Source organism: Bombus affinis, chromosome 14, assembly GCF_024516045.1.
Source record: "Bombus affinis isolate iyBomAffi1 chromosome 14, iyBomAffi1.2, whole genome shotgun sequence".
NCBI classification, from domain to species: domain Eukaryota; kingdom Metazoa; phylum Arthropoda; class Insecta; order Hymenoptera; family Apidae; genus Bombus; species Bombus affinis.
The window spans coordinates 10,918,167-10,934,933 of record NC_066357.1 but is presented as its reverse complement, the minus strand read 5'-3'; the positions used below and the strand labels follow the sequence as shown (position 1 = coordinate 10,934,933).

Below are 16,767 nucleotides of genomic sequence, written 5' to 3'. Positions count from 1 at the left end.
AATGGCTTGTATTGACGAACCGGCGCTTTATCGTTGCTCGCGAAATGTGTGCCGCTCATATAAGATTTCTAGAAAAAGGAATTTATAAAAGCGCCAGATATACCGATAAATTAAATCGATATAAACGTCTGTATGTTTGTTTATATATACATATAATATACAACGTCGATTGCGCGTTTCCATGCAAAATGGTAAAATATCGAACGCGTCTTTCACATTATCACGTGGAAGAATGACGAAAGAAAACACAGAATCGAACGATAACGTAAAATATCGCTTCTACAACATCTCACGAAACACAAACAATTTGCCAAGCTGATCTCGTTGTCTACATGCGCGGCATTGTATCGGCGATCCCCGTTTCCATTTCGTCGAAACGTTTTCTTCACAGCTGCAAATGGTATGACGAACGAGAAACGATCGACGAGAAGACGCGAGTGAATTGCAAGGGAAAGGCACACAGTCTCTCGACCGGTGAGGGTGAGAATAAAAATGGCTTAGATCAAGGAACGGATAGAGAGAAGCGAATCGTTGGCTCGTCCCGCGGGGCGATTTGACGGGTCTGTTCCTTCCATCCCTGCTTTCTTTTTTCCCTTCTTGTTCGCTTTCTCACCGACCATTTGCCGGCGTCGCTTGTAAATATGAGCGGTTCTTCATTCGGACAGAGAGCAATAGCCCTAACAACGTCTTTCTGCCGCTGTAGCATGGCGCAAGGCCGTTTCACGACGACAGTTTCCCTTCGTCTGGGGAGTACACCGCCATTCCTTTCTCCAGATACTACCAGTCTGCGGAAAGTGAGATCATGGAACGCGTGGTAAAAGAAGCGACGTGGAAGGAAAATACGACGTGGACAGGTAGACCGACTGGAAAACGAGAGAGAAAAGGAAAGAGAAAGTGGAAAGTGGAAAGTGGAAAGTGGAAAGTGGAAAGTGGAAAGTGGAAAGAACGCGTCCCACGACAATCAACGTCTATGGCGCCGCGCCATCGTTCTTCTCCTTTTACGCGATGTCGTAAAAGATGCTTGTTACGAGCGGGCGAAGGCACAAAATGACAGATCGTAATAAGTTCTCGTTCAGCCACGGTGGATTGTAGTTGCGCCGGGACGTATCCAAAACCCGAAACGATGTCCTCTCATAAGCAATTCACGTTGAACCCTATAGGGGGACAGCGTGTGTGATAGGCCGAACGGAAATCGTCTCGAGATGGTCGGTCCACTTATTTTTTCGATTTTTCAACAACAATTTTTATTCGATACGATCGTTCGAAAGTTTGATCCTTGTTGTTTCGATCCATGCTTAGAGGATATAATTAAAGATAGATCGTAGATCTATAATAGTTTTTACCTTTTTGAGAACTTGGATTATCGAAAATAAAGCGAAAGTGGCGATTTTGCGAACGTAGCGGAGCCCGAGTATACTATGTACGCGACCGTCGTTCGTGAGCCGGTATAAATTGCAGAGCTCACTTAGCCGGCCAAATTTATTCCAATCCCGTAATCCGCGCCTATTCATACAGATGCAAATCGGAGAAACGTGTGCCAAATTCGTACGCATCCTTCTGGAAACGAGATACCTCATGGCCGAAGAAGGATAGGCTACACGGTAGTCTGTGCGGGTTATGTTGAGAATGAATTAACGTGACCCTAGTTAAGAAGAGAAAGACCAGGGGTTACGTGGAACAAGGAGAAATCGAGCGGCGGAAGGGAGACGAAGAGATGGCAGGACAAAGGATGGAAATGAACAAGGATGGTCACTGTAGTATGAAGCATTGTAACGGTCCCTTTGGAAGCAAACCTTTGGGCTTTCGAACCTACAGCAGAGCGTCACGATACACACAGTGCACGCTAGTTCTGACCATCGTGAATTATTAAATGTCACAATTAAATGCTGCGGTAGTCATTAAAGCGGCAGAATTCACGCTGGTACCACAGTTTGCCACCGTGAAATATTAAGCCATCAACCGGTTCGGTATAACAACGAATAAACGACATCAGACCTTATTGCGCTTTCGACCGTTTGTTTCGCGTTCACCATTATTGCAACGCAATCCTTGACCCCTCGTTATACAAAAATTCACTCCACAAGACGATCGTTAAGCTGCAATCCACAGTCCACGCGTCATTAATAACATTTACATTTTGCAAATAACGAGACAGAAGACAAATTGGAAGCAGAGAATTCTTTGCTTGTAACGCACGTAACGATACATTTTGGAAAGTTACGATAATAACCTTATCTAGAAGCCGAGCGCGGATTTAGTAATATTTGCAAGGAATTTTATTTCTTACTTTTTAGTACGACTCTATCATTCGATACAAAATAACTCTCGCATCTAATTTCGATCGACTGCGGAAAACAGTCGAAGACAGTTTGATAATACCTACGTTTCTTGAATATGCCAGTTGACGTTAATTTTCTTGCGTTAAATGCCTCGCAAAATCTCGCGTGTTATTCAGTTAGAATTGATTGACATGGCAATTTAGATAAATTAAGTAGGTACCCCGTGAGAGAATTAACTTGGCAGCCGATCTAAACTCTACCGGTGGAAACGAATGGGTTGCAGTTGCCTGTAAGGCGCATTTCCATCGACACGCGGTAGGCGCAACCAAGATGTCTGGGGAAATGAAGCTATGCGGGTCGGACCCGTTTCATCTTCCTGCAAATAATTTAATCCAGGCTAAATACATATTTATGTCTGTACATAGGCAGAGCTCGTATGTACGGAAGGGTTGAATATATTATATAAGCCAGGTATCTAGCTTTAAGGATACATGCCTTCTTGCGTAATATTATATAACGGGAGGCTGTGCATCGGTAGGGCTATTAAAATTAATAAATGCAATTTGAAACCTGGATCGAAAAGTTTCGGAACCGCGAAAAGAAAACGACATCTCTCGCGTACCGCTCGAAAAAGATGCGCGGCACCTGTTCGACGCTTTATCCTTCGGTCGATGTTACGCTTGAATCCGTACCGTCCGATCGAACTTCCTTCTTGCTTAACGCTTCCGTTGGTCGATCTTGTTTTCTCTATCCTTCCTTCTCTCTTCCCATGCCTCGGTACGGCTACCACTGAAATTGAACGCGACCATGCGTCCAAGATGCTTCTGAATATCCGAGGAAGCCTCCTTCAGGATTTCCCAGGCACGATATTTAATTTGGTCGACGTAAGAAAAGGCGATGAAAAACAGCCAAAAAAAGGGACAGCAAGAGAGAGAGAGAGAGAGAGAGAGAGAGAGAGAGAGAGAAAGGGAACAAGCAAAAGTTGAAAGGATCTGCATAAGGAAAAAGAATAGAGGATGGCGGAGAAAAAAAGAGAGTGGGAAAATGAGAAAGAGGAAAAGGATGTGCAAAACGCACGATGCTTTTCGAAGAGTAACCGCATGGAAGAGAACGGAACGGGCGTGATAAGAAGAAAAGAAACGAACAAAATCTTGTCTAATTATTTATGAAAATGGATTTGTTATTGTATTAAGCGCTGTAACAATTACAATTAACGAGAAAGAATGTAGGTTTGCCTGTTAACGCTACAATTTTAGTAACTTTTATCGCTCTTTTATTCGCTAGTCGGATATTACAAATAACGTTTATTACATATGCTGGATGTTCCAATTATTCTCTTGGTCTTGATTTATCAAGAGGAACGGCATTCAACGTGCGTCGAATTAATCGAGAAACTTTGTAGGGAGCAATTCCGTATTATCTTCTTTCTTAGCTTTATATTAATTATAGATTACCTGATATCGCGAATAGGCGCTTAAATTTATTTCGTTCCATATCAGCAGCGAGAGAACAATTTGATTCTTTTATAAAAATGTTTTTTTTATTTTATATAAGCTAATAAAACGTCTAGTGGCATTTTCATTAATAGAAGAACCAACTTTCTCTATGTTTCTTCTCTCGATATTTGAGATACATGTTCTTTACCCTCGCCTTCTTTATTCTTATCGAATCGATTTCACTTTTTCTTTCTTAGAGGAAAGCTTCATCGATATGCACGAATAACTTTAGACGCTACAGCCAGTTTCATAGTACAGTGTGCGTCATTGGCCGTCTTTAAACTCTTAGCTACTGCCTTACGTTTCGCTTCTAGCTTCCCGAGCAGTTGGCCGCGTTGCAAAGGTCGATGGGGCAGAATACCACGAAGTGGGTTCATCGTTCCGTACCATGCGACCACTTTACTTATGCGCTCTCGACGGCCTTATGGACCGGGATTTCGTGACCGCGGAAGAGACACGAAGCTTCTTCCTCTTCTTCTTCTTCTTTTTCTTCTTGCCCGCGAGAACCTTAATCCTTTTTGACACCATTCGAGAAAAAGATTGCATTGACTGTCTCTCGCGGTGGCATTATTCAAGGTAACATTCAAAGCGTATGTAAGGCAGTGACGTTTTATATCACGCGGCGAACAAATGACGATTTCGATGGGAAAAATAGGATAGGACAATATATGAAATCTTGTAATATCTTGTATATATCTTGTATAATATACTATATTATCCATTAATTGTATTACGAAAAGCCGTACTATTTCATCTACGATACTACTCTTGTATAAATTCTCCTCTAAAAATCCCGTTACCGATAAACGGTCGATTTACTCGTGATACACGGGCGAATACGTGATACGTACGCAGAATCTCGTAGACATCGATATTCAAAAAGCAGGAATCTCACTGAAACAAGGCGCGCGATATTCAACATCGACGATAAATGCCGATACTCTGAGGATGAAACATCAACCTTTTGCGGAGCTGCTAGCTAGGTGGCGTCGGGCTTGCGGTTATTTGCATATTTCAATTTCCTCTGCGCAACAACGAGGGTACTGTCGATGCGCAGCTGAAACACGTTCACGAACGCGTCCACGCTAACACGTAGTTTCTCGCTTGCGCGTTTTGCAAGTACATCGCGCCTCTTTTCGTAAACGTACCTATGCTGGATGCATCTATGTGAACGAAAGATCGGGCAAGTCTACGCGGAGAAGATGTCAATGTCGAGGGTAAACATTGCTCGTTGGATGCTGCTACGTTGGTTTATAGTTATACAGGGTGGTACGGTAATTATCCAAGCAAGAGGCATTGATATTGACCGGTCGAATGGTATAACGAGTTAATGGTATAAGGAGCTGATCTAACGTTCCAACTTTTTCGTAACGTACTCGTATGAGATCCAAGGATTATAAAGTTCTAAATAATCGACTGTCGCGTTTATTCGCATTATATAGGATGCTTGGAAAATGCCAGACGGAAATATGGGCATACGTTACGTCCGGAAAACGCGTTATTTTTATCACAAACGTTGAATTCTACATTGTACCATCGCAATTTTCTAGAATAGCGAGGTTACATCGTTTCTGTCATCATCGAGCATTTCCAGTAATTTCCACGTTCAGCCGTTACGATGGTAGCGAGAATTTCCCAAGTTTAAAAATTATTACCGGTGATCAAAGAAGCGTAGGAGAAAAAGTTATCCAACAGAATCTACCTTTCATTGTTACCTAACAAAACGGTATACAATTCCTTTTATAGAAATAATTGTCGCTTCAACCTGTATATCCGCATCCCAGCGTTTTTTCCCAGATAGCGATGCGAGTTTGTGCGGCATGTTAGTGAGTTTGCATGTGTATATATAGATATATATATATATATATATATATACGTATGCCGGACGCTATCGCCTGAGAACGTTTCTCGTTCCGACTCGGCTATATTACCTGCGTTCTATTATAAAGGTCATTCCGCAGGACACTCTTCCCTGTCCACTGTAGCGAGGCATTTCAATTTTCAGCCGAGATGCAAATTCCTTGCCTGCGCGAATCCCGCGAAACGAGCCGTCGAGACGCCGTGGCGGCGCACGACGCAGCAGCGTGGCAGTGCTAAGACGCTGGAGGGTCTAATGTGTAGGTGCGGCGAATAGGTCTATCGTAGCCTCATTTCGTTTCAATTCATTAGGGAAACCGTAAAATTCTAATTCCCTGGCTGCCTACCGCTCGCTCAACACCGTTTTGGTTCGCGGGAATCGCCCCTCCTTTAGTCGTTGGCTCAGAGACTTTCTCTTCTTCTTCCTCTTTGCGATATTCGCCTTTGCCAGCAACCCGTTCGAATCTTGTTAAGATAATTGGGAGAGTTAAATAAACGAGTTAAATAAACAATATCGTATCTGGGCGTTACAATTGTTTCCTCAATTCGGAAATTTCATTTGTTAAATGGAGTTAATGGAAAAAGCGTTCTCGGAAAATTGATTGTTTCCAAGGATGGGAAGTGCGTCTTAGAAATTTTTATCTCAGAGTGCAAAGCACTGCACGGTCGAATTTCATTCGGGCATGCATTTATTTTCAAAGTTCTGGGTCCGTACCATGCTATTCCCGAAGGTAACCCTGTCTTCTCGTTCACCTCTTCTACAAGCGGTATTCCTATTTTTGAAAGTGACGCTGCATCGCTTGATTTCACTGGCCACACGCGATCTAAGTGCCTGCCATAAATTGTCTTAAAATATCGTCGTAATAACTATAGAAATAATTAATAATAATAGTAATTAATTAGTAAAATTAATAATAATTAATATAGTATAATAGTCTTGGTAGCGCCAAGTTAACTGATGCTAACGCGACGGCCTTTAACACGCGATTGTCGTTAATATATGTATAATATATAATATTCGTACAAATACGCGTAAGTAGTCTAGCATCAAAGTCCAAATATACGTTAATACGTGTATTAAGTGCTAAACGTAGTATCGCTGGTACGAAACTTGCAAGTACGACTCGTGGGTTGCCGATACGTCAGAGGTATCCTTTATAACGGTATATCGTAACGAGTGTCTTTCAACTTTACGAGTTAGACCAACATCTATGTAGACAGAGACGTGTAAACGTCTGAGAATGCCAGAAATACGAGTAGTTTGTAGGAGACGGATAAAGGAGCGAAAGGGAAAAGGCGCTAAGAAAGGAATCGAAAACTTTTTCATTAATGAATACATGCGACACACAAACGAATTATATTCCGTCTTCGGTTTAGCCTGAGTTTGCCGGAACGAAGTAGACCGGAGGAGTGGTGGTCTCTCGAGGGGTATAGGCGGCAGACATAGGCGTCGGCAGTTGTCCATTGAAAGGGAGAGAGGAACGGAGATAGGACAACGACGTCGAAGAGAGGGAAAGAGAGATCTCGTTGTATCGATCGGCGTCATAAAATCCATTTTATGACTTGGACGCTGTCCAGTGACTGGTGTATTAGCCGTCGCATTGCCTCGCAAATAAAACGCTCTTCTACTCTTGAATCCCCTTTAACCACCTCGCCTCACCCTTGTCGACGTCGGACGGTCGTCAGACGCCATCAACTTTCGTCCATATTCCACGCGTCTCTTCCTATCGTTCCTCTTTTTGTCTATTTGTCCATCCGTATCGTATGTGCCTGTTTAGTCTTTCGTTCGTGCTCGATACACATCGGTAAGTTTATAGGCAAAAGCTCCGTAGCTGGATGATCGTCATGGTCTCGTAGCTTTCAGCTCGCTAACTCTGTCTCGAGAGCATTCGCGTTACGCGAAACACGCGCTCGATTATGTTTACTTTGTTTCGCTGTTTCCCGAGTACCGATACAAGCTCCAATTATCGCAAAGATGAATTTACTTGGGGCCGAAGTTGAGAGTCGATTCTTTATTCGATTGGCACGGAGACGACCTGGCGTCGCTAATTCACACCAGCTTTACGACAGTTTTACGATTAAATATTTAATAGCGTTAGAGGTGTCTAGACGCGAACGATCGGTCGTTCCGAGTTTAATGTTCGCGTCAAATCGTTCACCTATGCGAACGAATCGCGTATGCATATAGGTGTGTTAACATATGATATCTGGACTGATCTCCATGACACCGGCGCGACCGGAACAACAATAACTCGTTTTGCACAGGCATGTTCCGCGTCGTTTTAATCGACTCGTCCGTGAACGATTGCGAATCAGCGTAATACCAGCGAAATACGTACCTGGCGACCGTCAGGCAGCCGTTCTACAAATTGGTCTCCCACGTTGAGACCCAGGAACATCGGTGCGAGTCCGTTCGTAGTAGAGGATAATTAATCCCAATTGAATTAATTAGATTCGCATAGCGAAAATTAAGTACCATCGGGGATAGTCGAGGTATACCGGCTGCGTAATATAGGACATTGCTTTTTGCCACTAGCACGCAATAACCTGTCATGCTATACAGAGAATCAACGGAATAATTGAACCACTGAATTTACAATGTTACAACGTAGGTAGTGTCTGTATTTTCGATAACGATTCATCAGTCGGACGCGTTAAATTATTCAATTCTTACGATTAGTTAATGGTGGGTAATTACAGTGTAAATGGATGTGATGATAATAGATGCTGTTTTTTTTCAATAATATCTCGAATTTAATTAGGATATCAATTAATTCGAATATTTTTGAAAATTCGTTGATCATTTTCGTTCTAATTGACTAAAGTGTTAGAACTTCATTTTCTCGATAAAGCCGTCTCGTGACGTTGTTTCTTGTTTTCATTCGATCTTCAAACGTTGAAACTGCGTTATCGTCAAACTAATCGTAAACCTTATCGTAATTGCAAACGCGTGCTAGCGCGATACCCTTAATTTCTTTCTTCGAGAGCGTTTCTTTTTAAGAGCGAGAAGAAAATGGAGTGGTTGGAGGGTGATCGCAATTGTTTCGTCGATGCTCATATATCGTGTATTCTTGCGATAATTTCACTCTCGGCCCACGGAGCAGAGACGATAAAAACGCGACATTATTCTTGAATAGCCTTTAACGAATATATCTTGCCCGTGCGTTGCAGAATACCTGACTTTTGTGACATCTTGGAAGATAACACGTGCCTTTCATATTCTCGTTCTAGTTCTCGTTTTCTCTTGTCTTATTCTCTTCGTTTAAACGTCTCGTTGTGCTATACCTAGCATTCTTCTTCCTGTCTGGCGCTTAAATAATTCGAGGAGAATATTATAAATTTTCGAAATAATAGCGCGACGAGATAAGAAGAACGGAGACTAAATGAACTGATATTAGCACGACGATTTCCCGTTTTTTTTTTTTTTTTTTTTTTTCATCGTGAAATATCGAAACTGGGGATCATTGTGATCGATAGGACGATTTTTTTCAGCGATAAGCATTGCCCAGAGGCTTGAAATTCGGAAGGCAATTGCGCTCCGAACCAACCGAGTAATTTCTTCGATGAATTTCTTGGGGACGTTTGAACGTGCGCGAATAAAAGAAAGAACCGTACACGAAATTCAAGCAGCACGCAACGTTCTACGCTTCGTTTCTCCACTCACGAATATAAATAAAATAGAATCGAGCGCAAAAATAAAAACGTATCTCTGAATCTATATGTCTGTCGAGAGGAAACGAATCGCTTGTTTAAATCTAATTCAACGAATTGTTTAAACCTTAATGAAAGAAAGATATCGACGCCTATTTAATGCCTATTTAATGGTCGTTTCGAACAACGAGTGTGTATTCTCCATTGTTTTTACAACGATCCGATGTATTCGTAACGGAACTTGGAAGAACTAAGCAATACGGTTTGCGTTTCAACCTGATTCTTCGGTATGCTCGTAGGAACAACGTTGGCAAGGATGGAAGTTGGCACTTGCATACCGGGCTTTCGAATCCAAATGTATTCGAAGGAAGCCAAAAAAGTAGTGCCAAATAGACGAATACACTGCGATATGAAAATTAAGCGAATATAAAGTGTGTCATCGAAACGGGGCCGATTTTTTTCTCTTTGTTGTCACGGATTTGGAAATTGGAAATTAGCTGGCGAACATCGGCATCGAATCTAATTACCATTTGGATGAAACTGGCCGCGAAATGATGTACCTCGCGAGAGGAAACAAATATCCAGTAAATGCAAATTTCGGAAAAGTAGATTTATCTTCTGTCTCGCAGTCTGGCAATTCGTGTATGGCTCTAGGCGTTATCTATAGATTTAATTCGGACGGAAGACGGGGCGGAAGCTCAGGAAAGAGCGCGCGGCAGCTAGGAAGAAAGGTCGCCCTTGTTCTTGATACGCCACGGAAGCTAATTCGCCTTGAAGCCCCGCAGGGCGTATGGCTCACGAACTTTTCTATTCCCGGTGGATATTAGCCGCGGAGAATAAGAGTGTCATGCAACCTGTCCCAATGCAATTAAGATAAGCACCGGCGATGTTTATAAATATTTCGGTCTATTCCCATTTGCCAGGACGATATGGGGCAGGAGGGGTAAGGGATGGTGAAGTCGGGCCAGCGTATATCTGACAGCGAATACTTGGCGTGACCACCGCCGGCGACGACCCCTTGCAAACTTTCGGATTCATCGCCAACACGACGACCAGTTTCGTTCTTCTTTAACGCGTTTCCCCTTTTCCGTTCCACCCTTCGCCAGAGCTTTTATGCGGGCTAGGTTAGACGCCCTACGCGCGAATACCACCGTTTCGCAACACCTTCAGATAACTAAGAGGGATCTCGATGCGCGTACAACGCGTCGCGTTACATGAAAAATTACAGCACCGTGGCAACTATACACCTTCGTCTTTCTTATTGCGTCATTTTTCCTTACTTCCACGGTATTTCCCGGCTTCTCTTTCCCGCTCTGTGTACGCCTCTCTCCGTTACTCTCGTTTCCAAAGCGACGCGACGCGACGACGTAATTCCCCGCTAAGAAACTGTTGCCGCAGCGACTCCACCTGCTATCGCGACGAAATTGCATCCTCCGAGTCTCCGTGAGATTAAAACGTCTCGAGCTTCGCGGCACGGCTCGGTGAAACGACAACACCGGCGACCGATTTGAATTTTGCATGCTCGAACGATGTGACGAGCAATCGTGCACAAACTGCCAGCAGGCTTGTTTGTTTGTTACGAAACAACGCTGATAAATCTGTCGGTAGAGGAGATTTTATGACACGAAGGTATGTCGTTGAAAGCATAACTTGCAATACCGATCTGCGGAGAATGTTACTTGAGCGAACGTGAAATAGAGTCACGGTAGTTTAATTTAATATCTGAATAGCTATAGTTTACCTTGAGTTATTATAACGCTATTAGTACAGCTAAATCGTTGAAACATTCACATATCGATATAAATTTGATATTTACTCTTTCGAAATATAATCTTGCATGATCTTTTTAGATAATTATTTAGAAGTTTATCTCGAACTATTTTTCGAACTTTTTTTGCACATAACTGTCGGACGGCCTTAGTTTCCGTCGCAGTTATACGTTCGCTGCGACTGTCCAATGCACGTGTCCGGTATCACAGTAGCGAATTCTGCCTATAATTGTGCATCCGCGACGACGTATGCGTTAGTGTTGGTTGGTTGTTGACCGCCCCACGAGAACAAAATGACAACGTCTAACTCAAACCTATAAAAATTACCGACACTCCGAACAGTTCTTTTGCAGATATCTTGGAAGCTATAGTATATATAGGAGCTACATGTATAGGAAAAAGTTGTTCAAAATGTTGAGTTTCGCAACATATTCAAAAATCATGGAAATCGGTGCTGCGGGTAGATTTTTATATATTTCATTGCCATCTTTTTTTATTCGATATTCAATATTTCATTTAAAGAATAGACCAGGGACGAAGGAATAATTAATTTCTCTATTACGTTTTATTGTTTTTTGTGACATGGGTGCGAATGATATCGCTATTAGTTCTTGTCCAAAAGTGTGAAATTTTGATTGTTAGGAAACAAGAGCGTCACAATAAAGTTGTAAAATCTACAGATGTTGCTATTCATGAGTGCACGTTATTTTTTAGCAGTTTTCATGTTTTGCCTATATAGCTCTTGGTTTGTGCGAATCTTCGTGTTTATGACACGTAAGATCGTTTACACGCGATGCATGAAATTTTCACATATGTGCAGTTTTGCTTGGAAATAAGTAATACGTTCAGGATCATCAAATTGCTTGTTACGAGACATATTTGGCCTGACTTGGTTCCCGAATAAGACAAGAAAGGACACGCGAAAATGAGCGAGAGGCTCGAGATAGCGGCAAATCATAAACTGATCGGCCGAGCAGTATATAGATATAATTTTATCATACAAATTCTATTCGTCCTCTACTAAACTATGTCTACTTCAACGATATGTTCCAGAATTGATTTATTTTTCCTTTCACAAAATTAATCACAAAGTTCGTGAGAGCGTAAAATGAAAAGAACGGTGGAGAAGTTTCGGAGAAATTCAGTCGGAATCCAACGACGAACAGATGCATGTTCCTATGTATGCGAAGCTATCTTGATTATCTGTAAAATTAATAGTTAATGGATTCCGTATCCGTGGCAGTCGTGATTATAGACAGATCAAGGCTATCGGGCAGTCGCGATAATGTCGTGTCGTAAATAGTAAGTGATCTTAGACCGAGTTCTGTCCACGAGTCTTGCAGCGCGCGTGCTTGCTTACATCCATCTCGGTGTGTTGAGATAGTCAAATGGCGATCAGATAGGACGAACAGGCCCTTTGAATAAATCCTCAGACCGATAGGAAGGCGGTTCTAGGAGGTTTGCTCGACAGTGCGATAGCCGATAATGGTCTGGTTCAGCCACCGTCCAATTCTAGGGTTAATTACCATCGTTTTAACCCGCTATACTGGCGTCGGTTCTTAAACCGGTTCGAGTCGTTTTGGAAAATTAATTTTACGACGCTGAGAATGCCGATACTTCCGCTCCTCCGGGACATTTCCAAGACGGTGGGCGAATAAACGATTCGATTAAAACGCGTTGTCCTTTTCGACGAATTCGAATTTTTTTCTAATCGATTCGTTAATCTCATCCGATCGGAAAATTCCGTTATATATGACGTCTCTGCGACTGTGCTACAGCCAGAAGGAGAATGGTTTCTCATAAAAAAACATATATATTATATATTGTAAGCGAATCGTGGTAGCGATCACATCCGCCCGATGGTACATCTAAGTGCTCATACTTTGTTCCATATGTAGAAACATATACATTTTACATATCAACATTGTTGTCCAAAAGTTAACGAAACTTGCAACAGATAACGAAAAAAATTGGAGAAAATGGGAGGCATAATTAACTAATAAAACAATGAAGTGCGATTAACATATATCATATATATCTTAAAGTTACCTATCATGTCTTTATAATGCTATTATTTATATCGATTGTGAGATAACAGCTTGTTCTCGGTAGCGAAAAATTTGCGCGAGCGTAGAGGATGGGTAGAGTGTAGAGGACCATGTTACTGCACGGGGATTCTTACGTAACAATGTTGATAGTATAACGAAAAGACAGATGAGCGATAATATAACAGTCGACCCAACTAATATAATATCGCGATTATCGATCGATAATGCGTTTTGATTCTTGATGAATCGTCAAGATTCGATAACCGTCGTGTGTGAAACGTTGTTCGCGAATTTAGCAGGAAACGATCTTCGGGAGGGCTATCCAACGAGTTTCCCCATGGAAACGTCACGTTCATTCCTGTACGACGAACCAAAAAGTTCGAAGAATTCAGTCGACTCCGCAACTGCGTGATGTACGGACATTTCCGGCGAACGTTTCTGTGACGCCCTGCCACCCCTTTGCTTGTCGCACGTTGCCTACAACGCGTTGAAAAAATTATAACGCAGAAGTTTTCTTAATGTGGCCGCGCCAGTAATTATGCAGCGAAAAGTTTCGATCGCTTATATCTAATTACTGTGACGCATTGACTCGCGTCACGTAAATGTTGGGCAGATGGTGAACGCATGCGAAAGGTTGACGCCAAGGGTGCACTTTATCACCTTCCAGATAAACCTGCCATATAGATTTCATTTTCCACAGAACTTGTTAATACGTAATTCTTGTTCGCCGCGATTGCGATTAACGTTACGATATTTTTCCATCTGCGTTTCTTACTGGAATTCACACGAATGTTTCCCGTGCACGCTTACTTTTTCTTTCGATTCTAGGCCTTTGGAAGAGAAATTAACGAATTGAACGAAAATTACTAAGAACGGTAAAGTGGGAAAGATATGATCGATAAATGATTGGTGCGTCGATGATTGGATAAATTGCGGTCGATGCTTTTAATTTAAAAAGTAATGAGAAATAAAGTGTATACGAATTACGACGATTTAAAAATGCGAATAATTATCGACCATTTATTTCCCAGCAATCTGGTAAAATCTTGTCCCAGTTTTGATTAACTGTTGCTGTTTTCTACTCTGTTTCAGGCTGTGCATTTCTCACCTACTATAGTCGTGACAGCGCAATCAGTGCCCAGAACGCTCTGCATGAGAAGCGGACTTTACCAGGGGTAAGTATTTACACATTTAGAACACAATTTACCTCCTTTCGGTTTTCTCGTATACCGGTGAACCGACTTACTGTACGTGGGTTACGTCAATCCGCGATCGCCTTATCTAAGTATTTCCTTACAAGTGTCCGCATTTCTCGAAATACTCGCATACTCGCGAACTTATGTATAGAAGTTGCTTGGTAAAAATTGGTCGTGAAATTCGTTTGTAAACTGAAAGCCGTTTTGACCGTTCGGATCAACGGTGAACTTGGAAAATAAAAAATTGTCTGTCTCGGTTTCTTATGACGCTTCGTCGAATAGCCATCGAACGGGCACGAGAATGAACTGCCGTAATTTTTATTCGGTACAGTTTCACGCAGAAAAAAAAAACGGAGCGGGCAAAGCTGCAGTGACGTTAACAGATACTTATCGCTGGCGGAGCCGTATGCCGTTTTCCAGGCAAATTCCGGCGATTCACCCCGCGATCCGGAATATTAAAATGGCCCGGCGTGACAAGTTAATCTCTTAACGCCGAAAGGGTAGTTAGGAAGGGAATGGAGGGCCGATGGTAAGAGTCGAAAGGAGAGCGGGGGACCAGAGGGCGCAACTCGCAGAGTCCACGATGTATCATCAGACTTTCCGTGCGCCTTCTACAAATGCCAGGGCTGGCTATACGCGTTCGTATCCCCGAGTAATATTCCTCTTTTCACGGTTAGTCCCAGGAAACGTGTAACTAGTCGCGTCTGCGTTTGATGCTGCGTATAACGATATTATGTGCCAACATGTATATACATACGTATGCGTTACTTTGAATGTCGAGACTCCCCCGCAAGCAGTGATTCGAGAGAATCGCGCAAGAATTCTATCGAATCAATCTGTTGTCTCGTTCTTTCGGTATGAAGAAACTTTCTACAACTTGAAAACGATCAACGGTATAAATAACCCACAAGAGGGGAACGATCGTCTCTGTGGTTTATTCAAATGTCACCAAGCATCAGATTCTTATTCCATTTTTATATGAATTTCGTAGCATTTAATCCTCGCAACTGTTAATTAAAGTCTTATTTCATTGGCATATGTGGCTTTTGATCGATATCACTCGGCGGTTTACGCGTGACAAATCTCACTGGTAAATCTCACTGACAAACCTAACCTCGAACGAAATCATCCACCTTGTTGCCTATTTTCGAACCAAATAGACTATAGTTCTCTTAAAAATTTCCATCGATCGTAACCGTAGGGGCTGAAGAGTACAAGCACCGGCACTGAACACTGCTTAACTGCCAGAGCAGTGCCAACACGCCCCTTCCCATTATCCAAGCTACCCCTTGGAAGTCCGTAGCGAGTACTGGCGTTATGTTTCGTTAATCTATCCCCGAAACAACGCAGCTCCGGTCTTGGCACTGCTGCCAGCGGAAATCGTTTTAAATGTTATGCCGAGAGATGTGCCGGGGGCTTGGCTGAGTTATGACTTTATGAAGAGGCAGCAGACGCATATACGGCTATATACGGACGCATTTTTGCGTCGCTACGAGCATACGTTCGAGCACACGCTCACAGGGCTGACCAAACACGAAAAAAAATTCTCTTCAATTGCTTCGAGCGTTCCGGTGAGTGTCCATCGACGTGGACCGTTTCGAAATTTTTGACATTTTTATGCTGTTCTGTCGGGGGAAGATACTTCAATGTAGTTTATTCGTGAAACTCGAGCTGTTCGAAAATACAAGGGACTAACGTCGTTTATTAAATCTAACGCAAGGTGATTAAATCTTTTAGCTTTTTAACAGGTATAACGATATTTGTTGTTATAAATAAGATGTAATGATAAGTTGTTTTAGATACTCTTACAGCAATGGCCGATGATACCTGTTTACGTTTACCTATTTACGAGGATGTTTTGCTTAATGGACCTAAACGTTCGTACCTATAAACGGAAGAATTAATCAAGTCCGGAATTTCTTACAATTCTGTATACGCGTTTTGAATAAACGTCCGACCTATATTTAGGATGTTGGTCATTTGTTGATTGACCGATCCAAGTTGTAATATTCGGACGCACCTGAGACCATAACTCGGGCAAGCAGCGCGGACCCTTCATAAACAGGGATCGCGAGCGAACGCTCCCGCTGTGCAAGCAATAACAATGCCCGTGGCTAACCGGCTATACTTAGCCTGTGCTTACTACGGAAGCGATCGTTGCACGTGCGCACGCGCTTGTTCACGCTCACACGAAACCCCGAAAGAAAGTATTTGGTATCCCACTTCCGGCCGTTATCGCGATACTTCTCACGGATTCTGTTGTAGCGTGCACGACTTATAGCGGCAGACTTATTTGACGAATTGTTCCAGCTATTTGACTACGTCGAAAATCATTTTTCTCGGCAAACTTAATCTTAACGGCGGCGTTTGTTTTACACGAACTTGCTTCGTGTATGACTTACAATCTGGGCTCATCTTTCCGAAAGTTTCCGTCGTGTGTCGCCAGAACCAGATTAAATTTTGCTGGAAAT

At 42.5% G+C, this 16,767-nt stretch overlaps 1 protein-coding gene across 6 annotated transcripts in view; it reads left to right on the top strand.

Moving 5' to 3' along the window:
* LOC126924020 (CUGBP Elav-like family member 4) overlaps positions 1-16,767 on the top strand; it is a 606,431-nt gene that overhangs the window by 88,294 nt on the left and 501,370 nt on the right. For all 6 annotated transcript variants that reach the window (XM_050738070.1, XM_050738063.1, XM_050738069.1 and 3 more), the window contains exon 2: positions 14,193-14,275. In XM_050738070.1, the coding sequence (XP_050594027.1) occupies positions 14,193-14,275 (83 nt within the window). The remainder of the gene's footprint in view (positions 1-14,192; positions 14,276-16,767) is intronic.